Genomic DNA, 25,929 nt, shown 5'->3' with positions numbered 1-25,929 from the left:
TGGACAGACCACAAAATCAACTTCACAGCTTGATCTCTCGGCGTGATGAGTAGGCCTACGAGATATTTTGTCTCATAATGCGAAGTGTGCAGGGTGTCAGGCGTAACGTTCTTTTTTTTTCGGATTACGGATCCAAAAAAACGCATCTGAAAAAAAACGTGTGCAAGGGCTTTAACTACAGTCACTATTCAAGCAACACTGACATCTAAAACCTTCTGCTTTTAGAGAATAGATCGTGTGCAGTGGCCACATTTACGGAACATTTTAATGACAGGTTGGGTTTAAATCAACAGAAAAGTGCTGATGGCCTATACTGAAGCAGTCAGTGGGGGAAGTTAAAAAAATTTTGGCCTCACTTTTGGGGAGCTGTCATGTCGTCCATCTTTTTAAACCGTCTATATGCCTGACTAATGAGCTTTGTGGGTGAGGAGGATTTTAAATTCTTGCCAGCTGAATTTAAAGAGCAAATGATTCACAGAAATGTATAGTTGTCATGATTAACTTTTGTTCAGTTTGTTTGTTCCTTGTTGTTTTATTTTGTAATTGGAAAACCTGTCTGTTTCTTCCCTCCTGTGGAAGTTCATTGTCAGACGCTCCCCATGTTCCTGTTTTGAAGTTTTCTCGTGGCACTTGGTTTTCTTCTTTTGCATTTTTTGCTGGATTTTTTAAAAGTAAGCCTTATTTTGCCTTTTCCCTTTCTGTTCAAATAAATATTTTTTGTGCGAGTCTGCCCTTGGGTCTACTCTTTGTTTTTGACGAGTTGTGACAATAGTGGAGGTTGCCATTCAGAAGTATTAAAATATTTGTACATAAAAAAAAAAAAGGATACAAAGTTCAAGTATGTGTTTCTGTCCTGATAACTATACGCTACATATACCTAGCAATCTGCTAATCACCATCACAAATGTTCAGCGGTATCATATCTTGCACAGCTGAGCTTTTGAACACTGCATGAGAGTTTCAGCACAAATTGTTTGCATTTTTTAATTCAGTTTCTGTCCTTATTATCTAATTGGTAATCACAATTATCAGCACTCACGGAACAACCTGTCAAAGTTATTTCTGAACAGGCTTGGTTTTATAATAACTGTCAAGTGATTTATTGCTCTTCAGTATCTGACACAGCGCCTCAGCCTGTAAACTACTTTCAAACCCTCAGGGTGTTGGCTCTTTTCCAGCTTCAACGCCCGTACTTGTCAGAGGAATTACAAAGAGAACAAATTGCATGAATTCATGTAGAGGAAATAAAAAATTATGCCTGATACAAAGGAAGATGTGTCAAATTTCTCCAAATTAGTAGTTTGGGAGAAATGTATTTACATAATAGTACGTCATGGAATAGTAGAAGTGGAATGCTCATAACAGACCACAATTTGCTTCTGAGTCTTTCAGAAAGTTTGCACATGAATGGTGTTTGAACCATGTGACATCCGGCCCTAACTTCCATCAGAGCAACGGAGAGGCTGAGCAGGCTGTAAGGATTATGAAAAGGAAAGGATCTTTCCTGGCCCTCATGGTGTTTCCCACTGCTCCTCTCCAGAATGGATTTAGTCTCACAGAACTTCTCATGATGAGAAAAATCATGGATAACCATGAAGTATTTCTATTGAATTGTCATTGTTGTCGGTGTTATTCTATTAATTTACTTATTTACCTGCATGCCGGGCTCTACTTTCTCTGCTGGGCATATGCATGTAGGCATGTGGACTAGACCGGCATATGTCACTCATGTGCCACGGCATATGCCACTCATATGCGACATATGCTGTGGCACATGAGTGGACCAGATGGGCATATGCCACTCATATCCCACTCACATGCCACGGCACATGAGTGGACCAGACCGGGATATGCCACTTATATGATGGCATATGCCACTCATATGCACCATCTGCCGCTGCACATGAGTGGACCAGACCGGCATATGTCACGGCACATGCCACGGTACAGGAGTGGACCAGACCGGCATATGTCATGGCACATGTCACGGCACATGAGTGGACCAGACCGGCATATGAGTGGAGACAACCGGCATATGCCGCGGCACATGAGTGGACCAGACCTGCATATGCCACTTATATGACGGCATATGCCACTCATATGCACCATCTGCCGCTGCACATGAGTGGACCAGACCGGCATATGTCACGGCACATGCCACGGTACAGGAGTGGACCAGACCGGCATATGTCATGGCACATGTCACGGCACATGAGTGGACCAGACCGGCATATGCCACTTATATGACGGCATATGCCACTCATATGCACCATCTGCTGCTGCACATGAGTGGACCAGACCGGCATATGTCACGGCACATGAGTGGACCAGACCGGCATATGCCATTTATATGACGGCATATGCCACTCATGTGTCGCGGCATATGCAACAGGCAGTCCATCTAATCACTTCTTCAATGAGTGACTTCAATGAGTAAGGTATTTTACCTGCTTCTTGTAAAGTGTCTCGCGATAACACTTGTTATGAGTTGACGCTATACAAATAAAAGTTGATTGATTGATTGATTGATTCTTTGCCTCTTTCTTAAAGAAGGAATAACTTCTTGATTATTTGATTTTTGTCCCCTGGTTATGGCCGCAACCTTCCCGGTCTTTTTAAAGATCAGTGTTTAGGGTTTGGTGACATCTTGTGGTGAGTTGGCAGATTGCACTCAACTGAAAATTGCTCCCCTCAGCCTCTGTTTCCAAATGTGTGAGAAAATCAGAAGCAAAATTTCTCAATAATAATAAAAAAAAAAAAAAAAAAAGACAACTACAAAAGAAAACAAAAAGCCCTGAAAGTCCTTTTAAGAGCTGGTGATTAGCTTGTCTGTTCTGGTGAATTCATCTACATTTGAAGGTCCTTAAACACATAAACACACAAAGAATATAACAATTTAAAAGACAATAAACACACTCAAAGTGTTTCATTTCATTTCTCTCCTCAGACCGCTTACCTGTGAAACATTTGCTGTTCGACCGCCTGGACAGACCTGAGCCTGACCAGGAACCGGTCTGTTAGGTGAGTCTTCTTTTCTGTTTATTAACCCCTCAGGTGAGCCCAGAGAGCAAGAAAGTCATCACCACAAAATAAACAATAAAAGGTAAATCCCCCTTTTTTTCTTTTTTTTTTTGACCTGGGTACTTTAAATATGTTGGCGTCTAAATCAGAAAAGGATGCATAAAGTATGTCCACTGGAAGTTTTTGTTTTTGTCACTGACAGACTCAGATTGTGTGACATCAGTACCGATCCCCAGAGACAGACCTTTTGGTAGAGGAAGATGATTTGCTTTTAAAGCTATGAAAGAATAGAATCATCTCCCAACCAATGTGATACTTTACACAGACTTCCAAACTTTCTCTCATGCAGTGAAAAAATTGATTATAAGGAACCAGCATTCATTTGTCACATCGACAACTTTTCTACAGCTAAAAAGTGTACATATTGTTCTAATATCTGTATTGTGTTCTTCTCTCGTATGAAATTTGTGTGTGTGCATGACTGGTCGATCTGTATTTCACTTTTCCAATCATCAGCTATAGTTAGCTTAATCTGCTACAAGGCATCTTTTCCCTGATGAGAATAATTTTGTACACTTGCGCCTGATTCAAATTATAACTAATAATCTCGATCTGCCGGACTCCTCTGAAATAAAAATGGTGTTTGCGGGACATGGCAGGCGTACGTGTCCTGCTGCTCTGTTTGGTCAGTTTGTTTGTGTTAATGTGTGATATATTTGGTTAGTTAAGATCTCACTAAATATTTATGTAGCACACTTATGAACTAACTATCAAACTAATCAGCAGTAGAAGAGAAACTCTCCTGTTCTGTGGGATAAAATTATTATTTGGTGGAGTTTGGTGGCTTAGAAGAGAATATGTCTACTACTGGTTAAAAAAATCTTTAACAGCAAAGTGTGTCTCTGTAAGGATCCCCTCTGTAATGTTGTCAGACACGTATACTAACAATCTGAGCAAAAACAAGAACTTTGAGTCGACCTGTTGTCAAACAAGCGCATTTGCTCCAAAGGATTACATCTATGCCATGACAGCCTGTTTCACTGTTTCACTGTTTCACTGCCTCAAGCTGAACAGATCCACCTGAGCAAAAAAAAAGTAATTTAGACCTATAAATATATATTTTTAAAGGAGTGTAGGTTTAAAATACGAGATTTCCTCTCTCACAAACTTCATGTGACTTTTGCTAACAAAGCTTTATACCTCCCTCAAACCAAACCCGATACGATTCTGAGCATTTTAAAGAAAACTAAATTATGCACAGTCAGCAATCTGAGGTTCAGGATTTGGGAGCTTCAAAGAGGCCACAAGACAAAGACCATGAGATGAATCAAATCATATTGCGGTTAACTTGCGGATAAAACTTCCTTTAAAATATTCTTTCTGTGACATCACGTCGTCTCCGATTCCCCTCCCCCGCCCCCCTCCTTTGAAACCAAACTCTACCAAAAAAAAGAAGAATTACTCATTTTTTTGTTAGATACTGTGTCACATTTCTTGATGTGTTTCTGTTTGATGCACAGGTGATGGTGGACAAAAGAAAGAAAAATAATAAATCTGGTCAGACCTGTGAGGTGTTTGAGGTCTGACTGGATGTCTGGTCCCCTGAGCTCTGTGTGGCCTGGCAGGACTTGACTTTCAGGCCCCGCGGCCCCTGATCCCCATCTGATGGTCAGACAGTAGAGAAAGTGTTGAGACTTTCTTTGTGAGCTGTAAACACACCCAACCTGTGGACCCCACCCGCTCATAACAGGCCTGTTTGCCATCGGACCCTGGGGCCACGCTGAGAGTCCCTCAGGCTTGTTTGACTACCCAACCCGACCGACCCGACCCGACCCGACACGACCGCCCACCCAGCTAACACTGACCCATAAAAGGCTCCTTGTCCCAGCAGCTCCTCACTCTCCGCTCAGAGCTGACCACCAGAATGACCTCCTACTCCAGCCGCAGCAGCTTCTCCCCCATCAAGAGCTCCATCGTGATGGGCCCCTCCATGTCCTCCTCCCGCTGGGGGAGCAGCACCGGATCCGGCAGTGTGTATGGAGGAGCTGGAGGGTCAGGAGTCCGTGTCTCCAAGGCCTCCTTCAACTTCTCCTCCAGCTCTGCAGCTGGCGGAAGACTCGACCTGAGCGACGCTATCGACGTTGCTGTCAGCGAGAAGGAGACCATGCAGAACCTCAACGACCGCCTGGCCACCTACCTGGAGAAGGTGCGAAGCCTGGAGAAGGCCAACGGAGACCTGGAGCTGAAGATCCGACAGTATCTGGAGAGCAGAACGGGACCTGAGGTCCACGACTACCGCAGCTTCAACGTCAGAGTGAAAGACCTGCAGGGAAAGGTGAGAACACAGACACAAAACAGCAGACGTTTGAGCAAAAAAACACAATGAAGGAAATGCTGATTTTTTAGGGTAGTCTTTTCCCTGAGTTTATCCTCGCAGGCTACACATCTTAGCAGAAAAGTCTCAACATGTTGAACCAAATAAATACCAGAATTGAGGTGAAAATATTATTGTCTAAAGTTTAACTCTTTACCAACACAGATACATTTTTCTATAGATTTGTATTTGTTCTACTAATGTTTCAATCAAGCGTATTTGTAAAGGCCTCTGGCTAAAGTTTCACAATAGACAAATAGTGCTGGGACGTTGTTGACATAAAGAGGCGAACATGTAAATATGTTCAGGTATGTTCACTTTTTTTTGGTCATGATGAGTCCTCAGTAAATATGTGTTCTCAATATTTGCATGAAATGATGTTTGACTTTCAAAACAACATCAAACACGGGGAGAGGAGAGATACATTCAAAGTAGAGAAACCTGTCTGATAAAACAGGTGTGTGTCTCTCTGTGTGTGTGTTTGGGGGCTGGGGGGGGGGGGGGGGGGGGGGGTGGTGAATTGAACTAAGTGAAGGGACAAAGTTTAATATCTCTTGAGAAGTTTTCTTTGTTTTTTTTTTTTCACTTTACTATTTGCTTTAAACAATTTTAAGTAAAAACATTTTTGTTTAAAAAGGGTTTAAAATACAGTTTTACTTGATGAAGAATCCTCTAAATACTCAGTCATGTAACAGGGTGAAGCAGAGTATGAACTCTAGAGGAGATTTTAGGAATCTAAATGTAACAACAAAAAAAGAGTCTTTCTGTATTTTATTTTTTATTTGATTGTTTGATTGTTTTTAGCTCCACCTGGTGCTCATTCAATTCCACTGATTTTTTAAAAGTAGATAGATTAAATCTACTGAAGCCAAAGTATCAGATGCTCATGCAGTTTGTGTTGTTCCTTTTCAGATTCACATGGCTGCTCGTGGAAACGCCGCCCTTATCCTCGCCATTGACAACGCCAAGCTCGCCACTGATGACTTCAAGATCAAGTGAGTGTGACATATACCTACATCCCATATGAAAGGCCAGAGCATGAAATCATCGTATTACTTTGGTCTTTTTGTGAAGGTTCGAGAACGAGCTGGCCATGCGTCAGTCCGTGGAGGCCGACATCGGTGGGCTGAAGAGGGTCCGCGACGAGTTGACCCTGAGCCGTGCCGACCTGGAGCATCAGGTGGAGGGTCTGAAGGAAGAACTGATCATGCTGAAGAGGAACCATGAGGAGGTGAGAACCAACAAAAAAAACAGAGAGACGAAGAAATGCAAACATTAAAAACCAGGATGAGTAACCCGGGTTCTTCCTGCAGGATCTGCTGGTTCTGCGGGCTCAGGTGGGCTGTCAAGTAAACGTGGAGGTGGACGCTGCGCCTCAGGAGGACCTGGCCGCCGTCATGTCCGGAATCAGAACACACTACGAAAACGTCGCCGTCAAGAACCGCAAAGACCTGGAGTCCTGGTTCCAGGCCAAGGTGAGACTCTGCTCCTGTCGGCTATTAAAAAAAAGTTGCTATTAGTTCCAGTTTATTTCAGTTTTGAGAACTCTTTATGTTCGATCATTGTTGGAAAATGATGTGATGAGATCAATCAAGAACAGAGACTAAAGGGCCAGTTGAAAGATCTCATCTTCACTTCACTTTCAAAGTTACTTTTTATTTTTTAAAATGGTCGTTGACATATACTTCCAGATGAATCCTGTACTTGGCTCAATAACATAATTGTCTGTTTTTCTCCGCAGACGGCAGAGCTGAACAAAGTAGTGGCTGGGAGCACCGATACACTGCAGACGTCAAAGAGTGAGGTCGGAGATATCAGAAGAACAGTTCAGACTCTGGAGATCAAACTGCAGGCTCACATCAGCAAGGTGACTTATCATTTCATCTGAAAAGTTTCACATTTTTAATAAAGAAATTGGCTTTGGAACTCTGATGTTGATCAGTACTATGAAACGCCGCTGACCTGACACTCCTCCTTTCTCCTCCCGCTGACAGAAAAGAGCTCTGGAGGTGACTCTGGAGGAGACCAAGAGCCGCTACGCTAACATGCTAATGGGGTATCAGAGGCAGGTGGTGGCCCTGGAGGAGCAGCTGACCCAGCTGAGGACCGACCTGGAGAACCAGAGGGTCCTGTACGTCGACCTGCTGGACATCAAGACCAGACTGGAGTTGGAGATCGCCGAGTACAGGAGGCTGCTGGAAGGCGAGACTGAGAGGTGAGTTCGGGGACTTCTACAGACACGTTAAAAAAACAAAACAATCAAATCAATGAAAAATCTAAAATTACTTCCCGCATGTCATCTTCCACTTGCTCTCCCTGATTTCCTGCTCTATCCCCTGTCCTATCAAATAAAGGCCAAAAAACGAATCTAAAATAGAGTAAAATAAAATGATAAAGGTCAAACTAAGCTGATCGACTTCTTCCTGTCCTGTGTTTCTGAACCAGCACCACCACCGTCACCAAGACCACCCGAGTCGTAACCATCGTGCAGGAAGTGGATTCCTCTGGAAACGTTGTGAGCTCCAACTCCAGCGCACAGGAGAAATCAATCGTCACAGAACAATCAGCTTAATAGTAAAGATGTTCCAAAACCATTTCCCCCTCTGATACGAATGTTGACGAGTATAATCGCATTATCGAAAGTCCCTCTGATATCAGCGGTATTAAAAATACAAGTCATACCTCAAGTTAAGAGGCTGATGTCAGATCAACTCTACTGTGAAATGTCTGAAGTTCTTCAATAAATTAAATATTTGGCACGGATTCTCTGGTTCTTGTGTTTTTATTTGTGGCTCAGTGAGGGAGTCGGTCTTCTATCAACCTGAACGTTGGGGGTTCGATCCCCAGCTCCTGCAGCCACATGTTTGAAGTGTCCACGGGCAAGACACGTATCCCCAGGTTGCTCCCGCTGCTTCACCGGAGTGTGAGTGTGTACGAATGGATTAGTTCAAACTGATCAGTGTTTAAACGGCTGTGAATGTGTAGGTGTGAGATGCAGCGTAAAAGCGCTTTGAGCAGTCAGAAGACTCGAAAAGCGCTAAACAGGCTCAAGTGCATTTACCATTTACTAATTCACACTCACAGAATTGCTGTTTGGTTACATGTAATTGAACAAAGCATGCGATGTAAGTCCACACAGAGTCTGAAACACCTGGTGGAGATTGAAAGTCTGCAGGAGAGTGAGGCGGTTTACGGCTGCAATTCTACTCACTCAGTTGAAAATAATACTCAAAAGCTTGTCACAATGAGTCAATAAGTCAATAAAAACTGCTTCAGATTCCATATGCATGTGGGTTAAGATAAATTTAAGGATTACTTGCAAATGACCAAATGTGTGTGTGTGAATGTATACCAATAAAGACCAACCACAAAGGTTTGTTTAAATATAATAATACATTTATTAAAAATCCAATAATTAACAACCACTACACAATGTATGTACACAAAAAATGGCCTTTTTTCAATAAAGTTGAAAAAAATAAAAATAAAAGATTGTTCTTTCCACTTTGGAGGGCTATTTTTGCATGAAGGAATGTCTCCCCTTTTTCAGTTCAGTTCTGTTAATTCCTACCGCACTTGGATGATGGGATTAGTTGAGGTCTGGTGGTTATGGTTACCGTGATATTTCACTTTTATCTTTTCATACTGATTGTATGATTTTAATGATTTATTATTACCTTCCCTTTTCTTTTAATCTATTTATTTCAGTTTCAGTTCTTTTCTGTTTGTTTGGGGATGCATGTTTTTATGTATTGAAGGTTCTATATAAATAAAGCTGAGTTGAGTTGACACAAAAAAATCTGAGTGCTGAATTGTTTTACTAAGTGTGTTGTCTAGGACAGACACCAACACGACCCCCAACCTGCCATGCTGTTGCCAATGCCAGTAGGGAAAGAAAGTGACCTTGTGAATAGGATGTTTATGATTAGTGGGTTGAGCTCTGATTGGATGATGGATTTAGCAGAGTTAAAGGAAGAGTGTGCGACATTGTAAACGTAAATACAGCAGAAGTCAAGTATCTCCTGTGTAAATGTCTCTGAGTGATGACTGTCTACAATGAGAGAGAAGCGTGAGTCTTGCCAGCTGTACTGTTGCGTGTTTACGTCATGTTTACATGGACGGGACGGCTTTGTGTATAAAGCTGTTTGAGTTGAGGACTAGAGAAAAGAAGAATAACATACTCAATGTTTATTTGGATTTCACATAAGTGTCTTTATATCATGGTCATTCCGTGTCAATTTATGTGCAATATGAAGCTACAAGCTAGCCAAAAGAGAGTGTAGAGGAGTTGGAGGTGTGCTGCTGGAGGAGAGCGGAGGGCTTCAGAACGGCGGAGGTGTCGCCAAACAGCAGTTTGTTTTGGTTTCTTGCTGGTGCTCAAGGGCGACATCTACTGGATCAAAAAGTCGCACATTCTTCCTTTGAGGTGAGATTATGGAAAGTTTAAAAAAAACAAATAAATAGACCTCGTGACCTCAGATCCTCCTGTTTCCTCACAGGGAGGAGGTTCCTGGTTCAAATCCCTTTTGGACAGGAGCCTCTCTTTGTGGAGTTTGCATGTTCTCCGCGTGTATGTGTGGGTTCTCTCTAATTGGTGAATTTGATGTGACATTGTCTCCCTCTTCTTCTTTATGTTTGTGTTCTCAGCATCTTGTTGACTTTTTAATCTGTTGTTTAATTTTCAGTGATTGTTTTTTTTTTATATCTTCAACTGCCTCTTTATACCTGCCCGTTGTATCTTTCTTATTCCTGTTATTACCATTGATATTATTTTTCTACTCTCTGTTTAGCTCGATTGTTGATGTCTGTTCTGTTGTTGTCCTGAGTTTATGTCTTTGCTTTGTCTGTCCAAACTCTTTGAAGATGCTATGATTAAAGTACTTATTATTAGTATCAATTGTACATACAGTATTTGAAAATTCATATCTTCTAATGTGCAACATTTGGAACCAAATTAGGAAAAATAAACTATTTTACTTGTTTGAGGTTGACAAGTGAGAGCATAAATGATACATACAGACATCAAACACACACACAAACATGTTTCAGTTCATCAGAAGTATTTTTTATTGGTGTATTTCTGAGAACGGCTGGCAGCAAATTGATGGATGTTTGTTGTCTCAATCTCTCATCACAGTTTCAGAGCTGACCTCTTTACCATCCACGGTCTCTTTGGTGACAATGACAACCCTCCTTGTTGTTGTGGTGGTTGTGGAGACAGGCGGTCTGCAGGAAAACACAACAACATGAGTCAGCTGTCAGTCTACTGATAAACAAGAGTATACCATGGACTCTTCTAATCAATGATAGGTTATGTCAGAAGTAAAGATTTATGCTGGATTTTTGTAAGACGTCCAGCCAAAAATCAACTTTGTATTATTTAAAGTTATTTAATTAATGTCACTTTGTTTTATGTGTCACAAAACCCATTGTTGTAATCCAATTAACATATAGTATACCTATTTTAACCAAAACTACAATACTGGTAAACTTACGTAACGAGCTCTCCATCCAGAAGTCTCCTGTACTCAGCAATCTCCATCTCCAGTCTGGTTTTCATGTCCAGCAGCGTCTGGTACTCATTTCCCTGACGCTCCAGGTCTGCTCTCAGCTGGGCGAGCTGCTCCTCCAGAGCGCCCACCTGTCTCTGGTATGCGACTAGCATGCTGGCAAAGCGGTTATTGGTTTCTGTTAGGGTTCCTTCAAGAGACGCTTTCTGAAAGGGAGAAGCAGCAGTGTGAGGGAGATTTACATACTGTGTTTTTCACAAGAAAAGAGACCAAGAAAAAGCAGAAACTCACCATGCTAAGCTGGGATTGGAGCTCGATCTCCAGGCCCTGGAGGCTGCGTCTGACCTCTGTGATTTCAGAGCGGGATGTTTGAAGAGTTTCTGTGCTCGCAGCAACCTCCTTATTGAGCTCTTCAGACTGAACAAACAACAAAAATACAAAGATTAAATGTCATCAATCATGTGGGCATTTTAAAACTGCTTATAATCAAGCTGTATGCAGACGACACTACTATTTATTACCATCTTTTTCAAACACTTTAATGATCTGATGGCTAACTGGAGTTGTTCAATGACTAAAAATAATTATTTAATATTCAAGAACTTAAGGCTTAAAGAAAGTAACATTTAGAGGCATGTTGTCGATATGTTGTTTAAAGCTTACCTTGGCACAGAACCAGGCATCCAGGTCTTTGCGGCTCTTGCTGGCAACGGTCTCATAGTGTTCTCTGATTTCAGCCATGACAACAGAAAGGTCCTGCTGAGGAGCAGCGTCCACCTCCACATTGACCTGACCTCCAACCTGGGCCCTCATACTGAGAAGGTCCTGCAGGAAAGCACATCAACAGCAAAGAAAAAATTAGATCATGACAGGAGCTCATTCGTTTTTTAGGTTGGTTTTTAAGTCAAAAGTCGAGTTTTTGTCATTTGGTCCGTTTTCACTGACCTTCAGACAAGAATACCAACTTTAAAGGTCACATATTATCCTCCTTTTTAAGCAGTTTAAATAAGTCTCAGAGCTCCCCAAAACATGTCTGTAAAGTTTCATGTTTAAAAATCCACCAAAAACCTGGTACGGTGTATTTTGCATAATATCTTACCTTTAAGATTTTTACTTAATTTGGCCTATTTCAACTTTTAGACATTCTCTCGACCAAATTAACAATGACATTTAAATATAGCAATGTGTAATGGGTTTACCATTATCTTTCTTCAAGCTTCCTGAGACATTAGATGCCAATATATCTGCTTTAATCACCTTTCGAAATAATTAAAAGTCATTCCTGTCTTCTTTTTTTTTGGTTCTTTTGTCAAAATAGTTTTACAGTTTCTTTTGTCCTAAAGAAGCTTTGAGAAACCCGTTAAACAAATGATAAAGGTCAAGAAGATGTTATATATAACTTAAAACCAGGACTGTTTTATCGTGGCTAATTGCAGCTTCTTGCTCACCTCCTCGTGGTTCCTCTTGAGCTGGATGAGTTCCTCCTTCAGGGATTCGATCTGCATCTCCAGGTCTGATCTTCCTAGAGTAAGCTCATCCAGGACCCTCCTCAGCCCGGTGATGTCGGCCTCCACTGATTGACGCATGGCCAGCTCGTTCTCGTACCTGCACACCAGCAGACAACAATCAATCACTACTGTGATCCACTTGCAAGAAATCTGATAGATAGCAATGAGTAAATTAAACCGTTTTTCATTTAAAAGTTTTTTCAAATATGAAAATGAAGTCATTATTTTTTTATTCAAATCAAAATAGTGGACTTCCTGTTGGGTTTTAGCAAAGGGTGCATGAGAAGTTTCAGTAGGTCTTGACATGGTTAATATGCATACCCAGTTTCATTCATGTAGGTCAAAGTAACCTCTATGAGTATAAAATATTAAATTTCTGACCAGACCTGATGGGCATACCAAGTTTAGTGAGTTTTGGGCCATGTTCAGGCCCCTAAATAAGCAATTCATTTGGACAAAGAACAAACAATTTTGTCCTTCCATTTCATCAGGGTCCTCGTTTATATGTACCCCTTCTCATATGATTTTCAACAAGAAAACCATGAATCTTGTTCAGGATGTAGTTGTACTTTAAGACACTCTGAGGAGTCAGCTGTTCATTTTAGTTAAAACATTTTGTGTTTGAAACCAGGGCTAATATACTCACTTAACCTTGAAATCATCAGCAGCCAGCTTGGCATTATCGATTGCCAGGTAGAGAGAGCCGTTGGCACCAGTGGCGTAAAAGATCTGAAACACAAATGAAGAGTTCCATTTCCTGCTCAGGCTTTATCAGAGTCTGTAAGTGAAACACATACTGACACTGTAAGTCTTTGAAGAAGCAGCTTTATCGTACTTTACTATAAAATTAAAGGGAAAGTTTGGGTGTGGGGCTTTTAAAGCTTTTGTGCTGTAGAAGATTTCATTATTGACCCTGAAAGCTTTGGGCATCTTCAGTTACAAAAGTCTTCTGGCATCTCCAGTTACACAAATGATTATTATCCTGATGCTTGGAAATGATCTCACTCTCAGCCACAGCCTAAAGTTACCTATTTTAAGAAGGATAGAGGCAGATCTGTGTACAGAACCAGAACTTTGTCTCACCTTGTCCTGCAGGTCGCTGATGGAGACCTTGAATGCAGTGCAGTCGTGGCCTTCAGGTCTGGTCTTTTTCTCCAGGAACTGTCTGATCTTAAGCTCCAGGTCGCTGTTGGCTGCCTCAAGCTTGCGCACCTTATCCAAGTAGGTGGCCAGACGGTCATTCAGGTTCTGCATGGCCATCTTCTTGTTGTCAGAGATGTCGACACCATTGGCCTGGTTGAAGCCAGCATTGCCACCAGCCCCAGAGGCAGAAAACCCTGCACCAGCAGAGGAGAAACTTCTGGGAGCGCTCATGCTGGAGATGCGGACCCCAGAGCCTCCGGCGCCGGCATACACACTGGGGGCCCTCTGGGAGCCGATGCGGCTTCCAGCCGAGTAGTTGATTGAGCGTGAGTAGGAGGTCATGGTGGAGGTATCTTCCTGCTCTGGATGGAGTGGAGAGAATAAAGGCAAGGTTGGACTCAGCTCCTTTTATGCTGCCTGTAAGTGAGGGAGGGGTGAAGGGTCCAGCCCTTGCTCCACGCCTAAGGGCTAGCGACTTGAGCGGGTTGAGCCACATGACAAACAAGCGACTCACAGCAGGAATGTAAAGTATACGAGTGTTATACAACGTTAACCTCCAGACCCTCTGTTTTTTTTTGCTCTCTGGATACTCCATCATCCATTTGCTCAGCTGAATCTTCTCCTCTGTTACCTGATGAAATCTTCTTTTATCTAATCTGCTGCTGATTCTTGCACATTTCAAATACCATTTCAAAATTGTCAACAAACTGAAAATATGACTCGGAAACCTCGGAAAAAATCACAGACAGTGGGACTCGGGTGTTACACCCATTGTAGACAGTCATTACTCACAGAGTTATTTTCAGAGGATATACTTGATTTCTATTATATTTAAGTGTGAAAAATTGCATATAAAGCCTTTAACTCAGTCTACGACTTGCAACACATTATTGTTCAACACCAGTGAATGTCACATCTTCCAAATCTTTTGTTAGAAAAAAGCTGAGCATTGTGCCGCTCTGGTTGTGACTTTTGCCCTCTTGGAATTTTCTTTTCATGTTGAAACAGGAGAGGGACACAGCGTTTAAAGAAAGTATGTGGGTCGCCAACATAGTTTGGCCAACAGGGTGTAACATTTCCTTGGGGGAATCACATTTCAATGTATATGCTGGAGCAGTGAAACTCCTTTCTCTAATCCTGAATGTACAATTAAATAGACAGAAGTATGGTGGCCAGGGGGGTGCAAAGGCTCTGCAACAGCTGCAATGACGTGCAGCATATTCAAAAACACTGGAATCATGACTCACATATTTTTGATTTATTTTCTTTCTGCTTTGCTATTTATTTTCTTAATGTCTAGTATTTTTGAAAGAATCTTATGTCCGGTGGCTGGTAGGTGAAAAGGTTAGATGTACACATGAATTCACGATTTGAAAGTAACATGACAACAGTTGCACCAGATGCTTATGTCCCTTACAACTTTTAATAACATTTTGGTGTTATTTGAGATTAACCTCGTACTGAAAGCCAGTGTTTTTACATTTTTACCCATTATATATCCCAAAACCAGAAAAGACTGCTTGAAATTTGCCTTCAAAGAAAGTTTTAGGCTTGCACTTTGCACTTACACTTTTATGACACAAGCCATGGTCCGCACTGGATGTTTACCATATCAAAATGTACTCTCTGTCAACTGTTTAAGAGGAGAATTTTAGCTATAATAACAAACTGACATATACTGTGCTGTTCCCATTGGAAACTCTTTAAACATCTGTTGCTTAAATTTTTCTCAAACTGGGATGAAGTATTGTCAAAATTCCCAACATTATTATCATTCTAGGTGCTTAGCTTAGCGAACAGGTTGCTAGTTTAAACACATTGTTGGTAATGAGAGAGTAATGCTATTCTGCTAAAATATTGTAACAATTATAAATAGTCATATAGTCAGATTTATCATTTTGATATGAAATATATTCATCCGCTTTATCAGTTTGAAATTCTCCAAACACATATTCCAAACTGCTGGATGGTGAAAAATCAGACAATATTAGCCCATCCCCCATGACTACAGGTAGTATCAGGTTTCTATCTAACCGTAAAGAAATGCACTTTCCTACATTGGACACTAGGAGGCATCATCTGTATATTTACATATCTATATTCCAGTCACTTAGCTAAGTGGATACAAGGCACCAGTCTGTGTATGAAAGCTTTCTGAAGCTTGATTTGAAATAGTCGTTTATTCACGAACACATTAAAACTGTAAAGTCTTCCAACTGTTGCTTCTGAAAGTGCACACATTCAGAGTGTGTTGAGGGGCTGCTGGTTAAAGCTGGAATCCGCATTCCTCTCATGTTTATGTAATGAAAAAAAAATTACCTTGAGGCTGCTGCAAAGTGGAAGATTAACTACGACTGTTTTTTAACAAAGGTGTTTACTTAGTGTGTGGTCGTCTGTGTTTGCGAGGACAGATAAGGAACCTGGACTGTGGTGTCATTTTAGAAGAGGAAGTAATGTGTCTGTATAAAAAATAAAAAGTTTCTCCACCTCTTTACCTCAGACTGAAACGTCTCTAAATATTTTGGATCGATTGTGGCTGAAATTTGGATCAGAAAGTTATGCTCGCCTCAGGAAGCAATGTGATGACTTTGAAAAGTCTCTTATTTCAAAACATATGAGGGTCTATTGAGGGCTCTCCCTAAGTGTGTTTGACAAGGATTCAAATAAATAAATGAAGATGATAATGATGAATCCTCAGCCAGGGTTCAAGAGGGGTAACAATAATAAAAACAGAACAATACATGACAGTTGAAGGTGTTCTTAACAGCCACTTAACACCTCGTCAACAAATCATCATCATCATATCATCTGCATATAAATATACATTACGGTTGCTCATGAAGGCACCAATGCTCTTCATATTGTGGATAAGGTTTATATTTACAAGTTAATCTAACTTCCAACCTTCACATTTTTCCATGAGCTTTTAGAAGTAACAAAAATAATGATATTACGCTCACAAGGGGTTAAAAAATGTGTCCTCCATAGAGGTAGACCCAGAGCTCACTGAGAGGATTATATATCACAGTTGGACACCCTATTCTCCCGGGGGAGAGAAAACTGAACCAACTTGCTTGGCCTGCTTTCACTGCCACCTAACACCTGAAAAACAGAAGACAATGGAAGGATAGCTTAGGGTTAGGTATGGCCTAACTCCACAACAGTGCCTGTTTACCTCCTGTACCCCTCCAGAAACTGAGCTCTTCAACCATGTTGAGAAACTCTGGCAACTAGATACGCTGCCTTATCGGAGTGAGTGGCTCATCACCAGGTCGAAACAGGACGCAGAGGCAGTCCAACAGCTTGAGGAGAAGACAACTAGAGTAGAAGTGGATGGGGTTAGACGCTATGCTACTCCACTTCCGTGGAAAGAAAATCCACTCCATGCTACAAATGAGGCTGTGTTGAATCTGATACGTGGAACGGAAAGAAGGCTAGCAAGAGCACCTGATAAAGCAGCAATCTACTCAAAGGAGGTTCACAAACTGCTTGATGCTGGCTATATTACACCCATTTCTCCAGGAGAGGCTGAAGAGAGCAGCCATTCATGGTTCATACCCCACCACATGGTACACCACAATGGAAAAGACAGGATAGTCTTCAACTGCTCCTTCACATTCAAGGGCCAGAATTTGAATGACCACCTCCTTCCTGGTCCCAAACTGGGATCGAGCCTGCTAGGAGTTCTCCTACGGTTCAGGGAACATCCAGTCGCCATCAGCAGAGATATTAAAGGCATGTTCCACCAGATCCGCCTGCTGGAAGAAGACAAACCATTCCTCCGTTTCTTATGGTGTGACATGCAGTTAGACAAAGAACCAACTGTCTACGAGTGGCAGGTGCTCCCCTTTGGGACAACATGTAGTCCGTGTTGTGCCAGTTTTGCGCTACAAACACATGTCCAGCGCCACACAGAGCCAGGGGAAGAGGCTCGCCTGTCTATAGATCGCTGTTTCTATGTTGACAACTGTTTACAGAGTCTGCCCTCTGCAAAGCAAGCTAAGGAACTGGTGGACCGATTGCAATCACTCCTAAAGGATGGTGGATTCGAACTACGACAATGGGCTCGCAACATTCCGTCTGAGCTGCGATCTGAGAGCAGTAAACTCTGGTTCACACAGGAGAAGGTAGATCCCCAAGAATGCACTCTCGGACTAGTGAGGCAGTGTAAGTCCGATTCTCTGTGATACAAGCACCAACAGAGTGAAAGTCCGGAACCTACCATGCGTAACATCTATCGGCTGCTTGCTCAACAGTATGACCCTCTTGGATTCATTGTTCCATACACCACAAGAGCCAAGATCATTGTGCAACGGCTCTGGGACAAGAAAAGGGGCTGGGATGATCCCCATCTCCCAGAAGACTTGCTCCAGGCCTGGCCTGGGTATCGGAGCTACATCAACTGTCGCTAATAACATTGCCAAGATGCTACACAGACCCCTACCAGGACTGTAGAGACAGCCGTCGGAGCATTCATGTTTTCTGCGACTCCTCTGAACTCTGCGTATGGATCTGTGGCCTACCTGCGCACTGACGAGAATGGAAAAGTCCAGGTAGCCTTCATTGCTGCAAGATCAAGAGTTGCACCCAAGAAACAACTCTCTATCCCAACGCTTGAACCGTGTGGTGTACTATCAGGAGCTCAGTTAGCTTGAGTCCTGAAGAAGGAGCTGACGATTGATGTCCTTGAGATAGTGTACTGGACAGACTCAACCACAGTACTTAACTGGCTTCAGTCAGACTCCTGCCAATATAAAGTGTTTGTTGGAACCAGAGTGGCAGAAATACAGGAGCTCTCTGACCCAGCTGCCTGGCATTATGTTGACACAGTGACCAATCCTGCTGATGATATAACAAGAGGGAAACAACTGTCTCAGCTGGTTGGAGAGAATCGCTGGAGCAAAGGTCCACCCTTTCTACTACTCCCTCCCAACCACTGGCTACAGGCATCTGTTGGAGAATCTACTGAAGAGGCTGAGGAGCTGAGAAAGACAGCATTCTGCGGTCTGCTGACAGGAACTGCCAGTCCCACCTTACCTGATATCCAGCAATTCAGCACATATCAGGAACTCCTGGAAGCCACAACGAGGTCACTACGCAGGGCGGCTGACAGCAGTTTTCACCCTACATCTGATGACTTCCGCGAAGCAGAGGTTGTCCTCTTGAGACATGCTCAGATGGAGAGCTTTCCCGATGAATTTGGATTAATCAGATCAGGGAAAGCCATCCCAACAAGCAGCAAACTGCTTACTCTTTCTCCTGAGTATGACAAGTCTGCTGACCTGATCCGAGTAGGTGGCAGACTCCGCAGATGTGAAAGCCTGAGCCCGGAGTTTCTGCACCCAGTACTTCTAGCTCCCTCTCACCCTGTCACAAAGCTGCTACTTCAGCACTTTGACAATCAGTTGAAGCACCCTGGAGCTGAACAAGTCCTCGCTGAACTCCGCAGAAAATATTGGATATTAAGAGGAAGAGAGACCATACGAAGACACCAACACAACTGTCCTGAATGCAGGAAATGGAGAGGCCAACCAGAGGTCCCAAAAATGGCAGATTTGCCTCCCTCAAGTTTGAGACTCTTCAAACCTGCCTTTCATTCCACCGGAATGGACTGTTTTGGACCAATGCTCGTCAAAGTAGGAAGGCGAACCGAGAAGAGGTGGGGTATCCTGTACAAGTGTCTTACTACTCGGGCAGTGCACCTCGATCTTTTGGTCAAAATGGATGCAGATTCTTTCCTGATGCCGCTACGACGCTTCATTGGTCGCAGAGGAAGACCCTTTGAGCTTCTGTCAGATCAAGGCACTAACTTTAAAGGAGGCAGTACAGAACTTTAAGGCCATGGAACCTGCACTTCGAGACCAGCTGGCAGCTGAACAAATCCGGTTCCGTTTCAATCCCCCAAATGCTCCACACTTTGGCGGGTCTTGGGAACGCGAAGTGCGATCAGTGAAGACTGCTCTCCGCACTACCTTAGGAGCGCAGCATGTGTCAGAGGAGGTGTTAAGGACTGTTCTTATCGAGGTAGAGAGCATCCTTAACTCCAGACCGTTGGGTTATGTTTCAACAGACATAGCCGACCCAGATCCTGTCACACCAAACGCCATTATTCCTGGAGCAGATGGCAAAGTAAGAACAGCAGTTGTCCAAGTGAAGGACCGAACATACACCCGCCCTGTGGTATGCCTCATCCGATTACCTGCGCTACCCCAATAAGGGACGGATACATGACAGAAACCTCACTGATGGCAAATTTAATTAACAAATTTGGGGGCGGCAGTAAAAAAGGCCTGTTCAGGTTTGTCTTTTGTTCTGCATCTCCCATTTCTGAGTGTACCTGTTGCTCATTGTCTGAGCGCCCCTGAATGCAGCATGCACAGCGCATCTCCGAAGTAACGGCAGTGAGAGAGACATGCCCAGACAAGTTTGGATTCAACTAAAAGGACTCGTGTATTTTCTGACGGACTTTTATTATTACTGTGTGCGTCCGTGAGACAAGTGAGTTGAGTATTTCTGGAAATTAATGTCCTTTGTATTGTTCATAGCAACTTTACCTGTTCAATTTCTAATTGCTGATGTTGTTTTTCACTCTAAATACACGCTAATTTCTAGCTAATTGAAAACAGTAGCATAGCTTGTTTTAAAGTGCTAAGTGCTAAGTGTTTTTAACAGTCTGTATTCTGGAATGTTCTATGTATAATTCACATTCCTAATTGTCTTTCTTTTATTTCTTTTATTATAGAACCACACACACAAACACATACATACACATAGGTTCAATATTTCAAGAAAAGGAAATACCATTGCATCAAAAATAGTGTCCTGACCCGACACCCTGAGGTGATTGCTGCCACCCTTTATTGGATTCTTACTACCTCTCATACGCCGTGATATTTCACTTTTATCTTTTAATTGTAAATTAATTGTATGATTTTAATCCTTTATTACCTTCTCTTTTGTTTTAGTCTATTTATTTCAGTTTCAGTTATTTTCTGTTTGTTTGGGGATGCATGTTTTTATGTATTGAAGGTTCTATATAAATAAAGCTGAGTTGAGTTGACACAAAAAAATCTGAGTGCTGAATTGTTTTACTAAGTGTGTTGTCTAGGACAGACACCAACACGACCCCCAACCTGCCATGCTGTTGCCAATGCCAGTAGGGAAAGAAAGTGACCTTGTGAATAGGATGTTTATGATTAGTGGGTTGAGCTCTGATTGGATGACGGATTTAGCAGAATTAAAGGAAGAGTGTGCAACATTGTAAACATAAATACAGCAGAAGTGAAGGAATGAGTGAGAAGCGTGAGTCTCGCCAGCTGTACTGTTGTCAGAGCTGTGTTTACGTTATGTTTACATGGACGGGACGGCTTTGTGTATAAAGCTGTTTGAGTCGAGGACTAGAGAAAAGAAGAATAACATACTCGATGTTTATTTGGATTTCACATAAGTGTCTTTATATCATGGTCATTCTGTGTCAATTTATGTGCAATATGAAGCTACAAGCTAGCCAAAAGAGAGTGTAGAGGAGTTGGAGGTGTGCTGCTGGAGGAGAGCGGAGGGCTTCAGAACGGCGGAGGAGTCGCCAAACAGCAGTTTGTTTTGGTTTCTTGCTGGTGCTCAAGGGCGACATCTACTGGATCAAAAAGTCGCACATTCTTCCTTTGAGATGAGATTATGGAAAGTTTAAAAAAAACAAATAAATAGACCTCGTGACCTCAGATCCTCCTATTTCCTCACAGCGAGGAGGTTCCTGGTTCAAATCCCTTTTGGACAGGAGCCTCTCTTTGTGGAGTTTGCATGTTCTCCGCGTGTATGTGTGGGTTCTCTCTAATTGGTGAATTTGATGTGACATTGTCTCCCTCTTCTTCTTTATGTTTGTGTTCTCAGCATCTTGTTGACTTTTTATCTGTTGTTTAATTTTCAGTGATTGTTTTTTTTTTTATATCTTCAACTGCCTCTTTATACCTGCCCGTTGTATCTTTCTTATTCCTGTTATTACCATTGATATTATTTTTCTACTCTCTGTTTAGCTCGATTGTTGATGTCTGTTCTGTTGTTGTCCTGAGTTTATGTCTTTGCTTTGTCTGTCCAAACTCTTTGAAGATGCTATGATTAAAGTACTTATTATTAGTATCAATTGTACATACAGTATTTGAAAATTCATATCTTCTAATGTGCAACATTTGGAACCAAATTAGGAAAAATAAAGATATTTACTTGTTTGAGGTTGACAAGTGAGAGCATAAATGATACATACAGACATCAAACACACACACAAACATGTTTCAGTTCATCAGAAGTATTTTTTATTGGTGTATTTCTGAGAACGGCTGGCAGCAAATTGATGGATGTTTGTTGTCTCAATCTCTCATCACAGTTTCAGAGCTGACCTCTTCACCATCCACGGTCTCTTTGGTGACAATGACAACCCTCCTTGTTGTTGTGGTGGTTGAGGAGACAGGCGGTCTGCAGGAAAACACAACAACATGAGTCAGCTGTCAGTCTACTGATAAACAAGAGTATACCATGGACTCTTCTAATCAATGATAGGTTATGTCAGAAGTAAAGATTTATGCTGGATTTTTGTGAGACGCCAGCCAAAAATCAACTTTGTATTATTTAAAGTTATTTAATTAATGTCACTTTGTTTTATGTGTCACAAAACCCATTGTTGTAATCCAATTAACATACTAAGTATACCTATTTTAACCAAAACAACAATACTGGTAAACTTACGTAAAGAGCTCTCCATCCAGAAGTCTCCTGTACTCAGCAATCTCCATCTCCAGTCTGGTTTTCATGTCCAGCAGCGTCTGGTACTCATTTCCCTGACGCTCCAGGTCTGCTCTCAGCTGGGCGAGCTGCTCCTCCAGAGCGCCCACCTGTCTCTGGTACGCGACTAGCATGCTGGCAAAGCGGTTATTGGTTTCTGTTAGGGTTCCTTCAAGAGACGCTTTCTGAAAGGGAGAAGCAGCAGTGTGAGGGGGATTTACATACTGTGTTTTTCACAAGAAAAGAGACCAAGAAAAAGCGGAAACTCACCATGCTAAGCTGGGCTTGGAGCTCGATCTCCAGGCCCTGGAGGTTGCGTCTGACCTCTGTGATTTCAGAGCGGGATGTTTGAAGAGTTTCTGTGCTCGCAGCAACCTCCTTATTGAGCTCTTCAGACTGAACAAACAACAAAAATACAAAGATTAAATGTCATCAATCATGTGGGCATTTTAAAACTGCTTATAATCAAGCTGTATGCAGACGACACTACTATTTATTACCATCTTTTTCAAACACTTTAATGATCTGATGGCTAACTGGAGTTGTTCAATGACTAAAAATAATTATTTAATATTCAAGAACTTAAGGCTTAAAGAAAGTAACATTTAGAGGCATGTTGTCGATATGTTGTTTAAAGCTTACCTTGGCACAGAACCAGGCATCCAGGTCTTTGCGGCTCTTGCTGGCAACGGTCTCATAGTGTTCTCTGATTTCAGCCATGACAACAGAAAGGTCCTGCTGAGGAGCAGCGTCCACCTCCACATTGACCTGACCTCCAACCTGGGCCCTCATACTGAGAAGGTCCTGCAGGAAAGCACATCAACAGCAAAGAAAAAATGAGTTCATGACAGGAGCTCATTCGTTTTTTAGGTTGGTTTTTAAGTCAAAAGTCGAGTTTTTGTCATTTGGTCCGTTTTCACTGACCTTCAGACAAGAATACCAACTTTAAAGGTCACATATTATCCTCCTTTTTAAGCAGTTTAAATAAGTCTCAGAGCTCCCCAAAACATGTCTGAACAGTTTCATGTTTAAAAATCCACCAAAAACCTGATAAGGTGTATTTTGCATAATATCTTACCTTTAAGATTTTTACTTAATTTGGCCTATTTTAACTTTTAGACATTCTCTCGACCAAATTAACAATGACATTTAAATATATATGTAATGGGTTTACCATTATCTTACTTCAAGCTTCCTGAGACATTAGATGCAAATATATCTGCTTTAATCACCTTTCGAAATAATTAAAAGTCATTCCTGTCTTCTTTTTTTTTGGTTCTTTTGTCAAAATAGTTTTACAGTTTCTTTTGTCCTAAAGAAGCTTTGAGAAACCCGTTAAACAAATGATAAAGGTCAAGAAGATGTTATATATAACTTAAAACCAGGACTGTTTTATCGTGGCTAATTGCAGCTTCTTGCTCACCTCCTCGTGGTTCCTCTTGAGCTGGATGAGTTCCTCCTTCATGGATTCAATCTGCATCTCCAGGTCTGATCTTCCTAGAGTAAGCTCATCCAGGACCCTCCTCAGCCCGGCGATGTCGGCCTCCACTGATTGACGCATGGCCAGCTCGTTCTCGTACCTGCACACCAGCAGACAACAATCAATCACTACTGTGATCCACTTGCAAGAAATCTGATAGATAGCAATGAGTAAATGAAACCGTGAAATGTGACAAGCTTTTTCAAATATGAAAATGAAGTCATTATTTTTTTATTCAAATCAAAATAGTGGACTTCCTGTTGGGTTTTAGCAAAGGGTGCATGAGAAGTTTCAGTAGGTCTTGACATGGTTAATATGCATACCCAGTTTCATTCATGTAGGTCAAAGTAACCTCTATGAGGAGCCCTATTTGAAAATTCCAAGGGGGCGCTGTGGAGCCTCTTTGCAAAATATTAAATTTCTGACCAGACCTGATGGGCATACCAAGTTTAGTGAGTTTTGGGCCATGTTCAGGCCCCTAAATAAGCAATTCATTTGGACAAAGAACAAACAATTTTGTCCTTCCATTTCATCAGGGTCCTCGTTTATATGTATCCCTTCTCATATGATTTTCAACAAGAAAACCATGAATCTTGTTCAGGATGTAGTTGTACTTTAAGACACTCTGAGGAGTCAGCTGTTCATTTTAGTTAAAACATTTTGTGTTTGAAACCAGGGCTAATATACTCACTTAACCTTGAAGTCATCAGCAGCCAGCTTGGCATTATCGATTGCCAGGTAGAGAGAGCCGTTGGCACCAGTGGCGTAAAAGATCTGAAACACAAAAGAAGAGTTCCATTTCCTGCTCAGGCTTTATCAGAGTCTGTAAGTGAAACACATACTGACACTGTAAGTCTTTGAAGAAGCAGCTTTATCGTCCTTTACTATAAAATTAAAGGGAAATGTTGTTGTTGTTCTATACTTCTCTAGTACAACGTTTCATAAGTTGGTTTCACAAATGACATCATATAAACAAGATATGCAAATATGAGGCAAATTTTCCTCTCATTGTTTGACTGGTTTTCTCTTCCTGTGCCCACGCTATGCAAACTCAGAGCTGCAGCTCGCATGTCTCTGTTGCAGGTGGTGATCAGGGTGTGGCTGCACCTGTGTACATCCTGCAGAAAACTACTCATCACTCCTGCCTGTGTGACTGAACGCCTGAGTTTGGGTGTGGGCTTTTAAAGCTTTTGTGCTGTAGAAGATTTCATTCTTGACCCTGAAAGCTTTGGGCATCTTCAGTTACAAAAGTCTTTTGGCATCTTCAGTTACAAAAGTCTTTTGGCATCTCCAGTTACAAAAGTCTTTTGGCATCTCCAGTTACACAAATGATTATTATCCTGATGCTTGGAAATGATCTCACTCTCAGCCACAGCCTAAAGTTACCTATTTTAAGAAGGATAGAGGCAGATCTGTGTACAGAACCAGAACTTTGTCTCACCTTGTCCTGCAGGTCGCTGATGGAGACCTTGAATGCAGTGCAGTCGTGGCCTTCAGGTCTGGTCTTTTTCTCCAGGAACTGTCTGATCTTAAGCTCCAGGTCGCTGTTGGCTGCCTCAAGCTTGCGCACCTTATCCAAGTAGGTGGCCAGACGGTCATTCAGGTTCTGCATGGCCATCTTCTTGTTGTCAGAGATGTCGACGGCATCGGCCAGGTTGAAGCCAGCATTGCCACCAGCCCCAGAGGCAGAAAACCCTGCACCAGCAGAGGAGAAACTTCTGGGAGCGCTCATGCTGGAGATGCGGACCCCAGAGCCTCCAGCGCCGGCATACACACTGGGGGCCCTCTGGGAGCCGATGCGGCTTCCAGCCGAGTAGTTGATTGAGCGTGAGTAGGAGGTCATGGTGGAGGTATCTTCCTGCTCTGGATTGAGTGGAGAGAATAAAGGCAAGGTTGGACTCAGCTCCTTTTATGCTGCCTGTAAGTGAGGGAGGGGTGAAGGGTCCAGCCCCTGCTCCACGCCTAAGGGCTAGCGACTTGAGCGGGTTGAGCCACATGACAAACAAGCGAATCACAGCAGGAATGTAAAGTATACGAGTGTTATACAACGTTAACCTCCAGACCCTCTGTTTTTTTTTTGCTCTCCGGATACTCCATCATCCATTTGCTCAGCTGAATCTT

At 42.2% G+C, this 25,929-nt stretch overlaps 3 protein-coding genes across 4 annotated transcripts; 1 reads left to right on the top strand and 2 right to left on the bottom strand.

Moving 5' to 3' along the window:
- Positions 1-4,915: 4,915 nt before the first annotated feature.
- Positions 4,916-8,105, top strand: LOC132954644 (keratin, type I cytoskeletal 50 kDa-like). 2 transcript variants are annotated; one of them, XM_061027260.1, is made up of 7 exons: positions 4,916-5,356; positions 6,308-6,390; positions 6,470-6,626; positions 6,709-6,870; positions 7,137-7,262; positions 7,390-7,610; positions 7,838-8,105. In XM_061027260.1, the coding sequence occupies exons 1-7, from the start codon at positions 4,946-4,948 to the stop codon at positions 7,965-7,967; spliced, it is 1,290 nt and encodes a 429-aa protein (XP_060883243.1). In that variant the 5' UTR covers positions 4,916-4,945; the 3' UTR covers positions 7,968-8,105. The 2 variants fall into 2 exon arrangements, with proteins under 2 accessions (XP_060883243.1, XP_060883244.1); XM_061027261.1 differs by having other exon boundaries at positions 4,917-5,356; positions 7,841-8,105.
- A 2,333-nt stretch (positions 8,106-10,438) lies between these two features.
- Positions 10,439-13,935, bottom strand: LOC132954646 (keratin, type I cytoskeletal 13-like). Its single transcript, XM_061027263.1, has 7 exons — positions 13,497-13,935; positions 13,060-13,142; positions 12,354-12,510; positions 11,569-11,730; positions 11,197-11,322; positions 10,891-11,111; positions 10,439-10,621 (listed from the first exon to the last, which is right to left on the bottom strand). The coding sequence occupies exons 1-7, from the start codon at positions 13,896-13,898 to the stop codon at positions 10,516-10,518; spliced, it is 1,257 nt and encodes a 418-aa protein (XP_060883246.1). The 5' UTR covers positions 13,899-13,935; the 3' UTR covers positions 10,439-10,515.
- A 7,904-nt stretch (positions 13,936-21,839) lies between these two features.
- LOC132954645 (keratin, type I cytoskeletal 13-like) lies at positions 21,840-25,699 on the bottom strand. Its single transcript, XM_061027262.1, has 7 exons — positions 25,250-25,699; positions 24,500-24,582; positions 23,752-23,908; positions 22,971-23,132; positions 22,599-22,724; positions 22,293-22,513; positions 21,840-22,022 (listed from the first exon to the last, which is right to left on the bottom strand). The coding sequence occupies exons 1-7, from the start codon at positions 25,649-25,651 to the stop codon at positions 21,917-21,919; spliced, it is 1,257 nt and encodes a 418-aa protein (XP_060883245.1). The 5' UTR covers positions 25,652-25,699; the 3' UTR covers positions 21,840-21,916.
- Between the last annotated feature and the right edge of the window lie 230 nt (positions 25,700-25,929).

The sequence above is a fragment of the Labrus mixtus genome, chromosome 20 (assembly GCF_963584025.1).
Source record: "Labrus mixtus chromosome 20, fLabMix1.1, whole genome shotgun sequence".
NCBI lineage: Eukaryota > Metazoa > Chordata > Actinopteri > Labriformes > Labridae > Labrus > Labrus mixtus.
The sequence above is the reverse complement of the archived record's forward strand: the minus strand, read 5'-3'. Positions and strand labels throughout refer to the sequence as shown.

Coding starts and splice junctions, on each gene's coding strand:
- LOC132954646 (XM_061027263.1), bottom strand. CDS start 13,898: ATGACCTCCTACTCACGCTCAATCAACTACTCGGCTGGAAGCCGCATC. Junction 11,323..11,568: donor ATGCCTGGTTCTGTGCCAAG/GTAAGCTTTAAA, acceptor TTGTTTGTTCAG/TCTGAAGAGCTCAATAAGGA. Junction 10,622..10,890: donor CTGGATGGAGAGCTCGTTAC/GTAAGTTTACCA, acceptor GTTTTCCTGCAG/ACCGCCTGTCTCCACAACCA.
- LOC132954645 (XM_061027262.1), bottom strand. CDS start 25,651: ATGACCTCCTACTCACGCTCAATCAACTACTCGGCTGGAAGCCGCATC. Junction 22,725..22,970: donor ATGCCTGGTTCTGTGCCAAG/GTAAGCTTTAAA, acceptor TTGTTTGTTCAG/TCTGAAGAGCTCAATAAGGA. Junction 22,514..22,598: donor TCCAAGCCCAGCTTAGCATG/GTGAGTTTCCGC, acceptor TCTCCCTTTCAG/AAAGCGTCTCTTGAAGGAAC.
- LOC132954644 (XM_061027260.1), top strand. CDS start 4,946: ATGACCTCCTACTCCAGCCGCAGCAGCTTCTCCCCCATCAAGAGCTCC. Junction 6,391..6,469: donor ACTGATGACTTCAAGATCAA/GTGAGTGTGACA, acceptor CTTTTTGTGAAG/GTTCGAGAACGAGCTGGCCA. Junction 7,263..7,389: donor TGCAGGCTCACATCAGCAAG/GTGACTTATCAT, acceptor TCCCGCTGACAG/AAAAGAGCTCTGGAGGTGAC.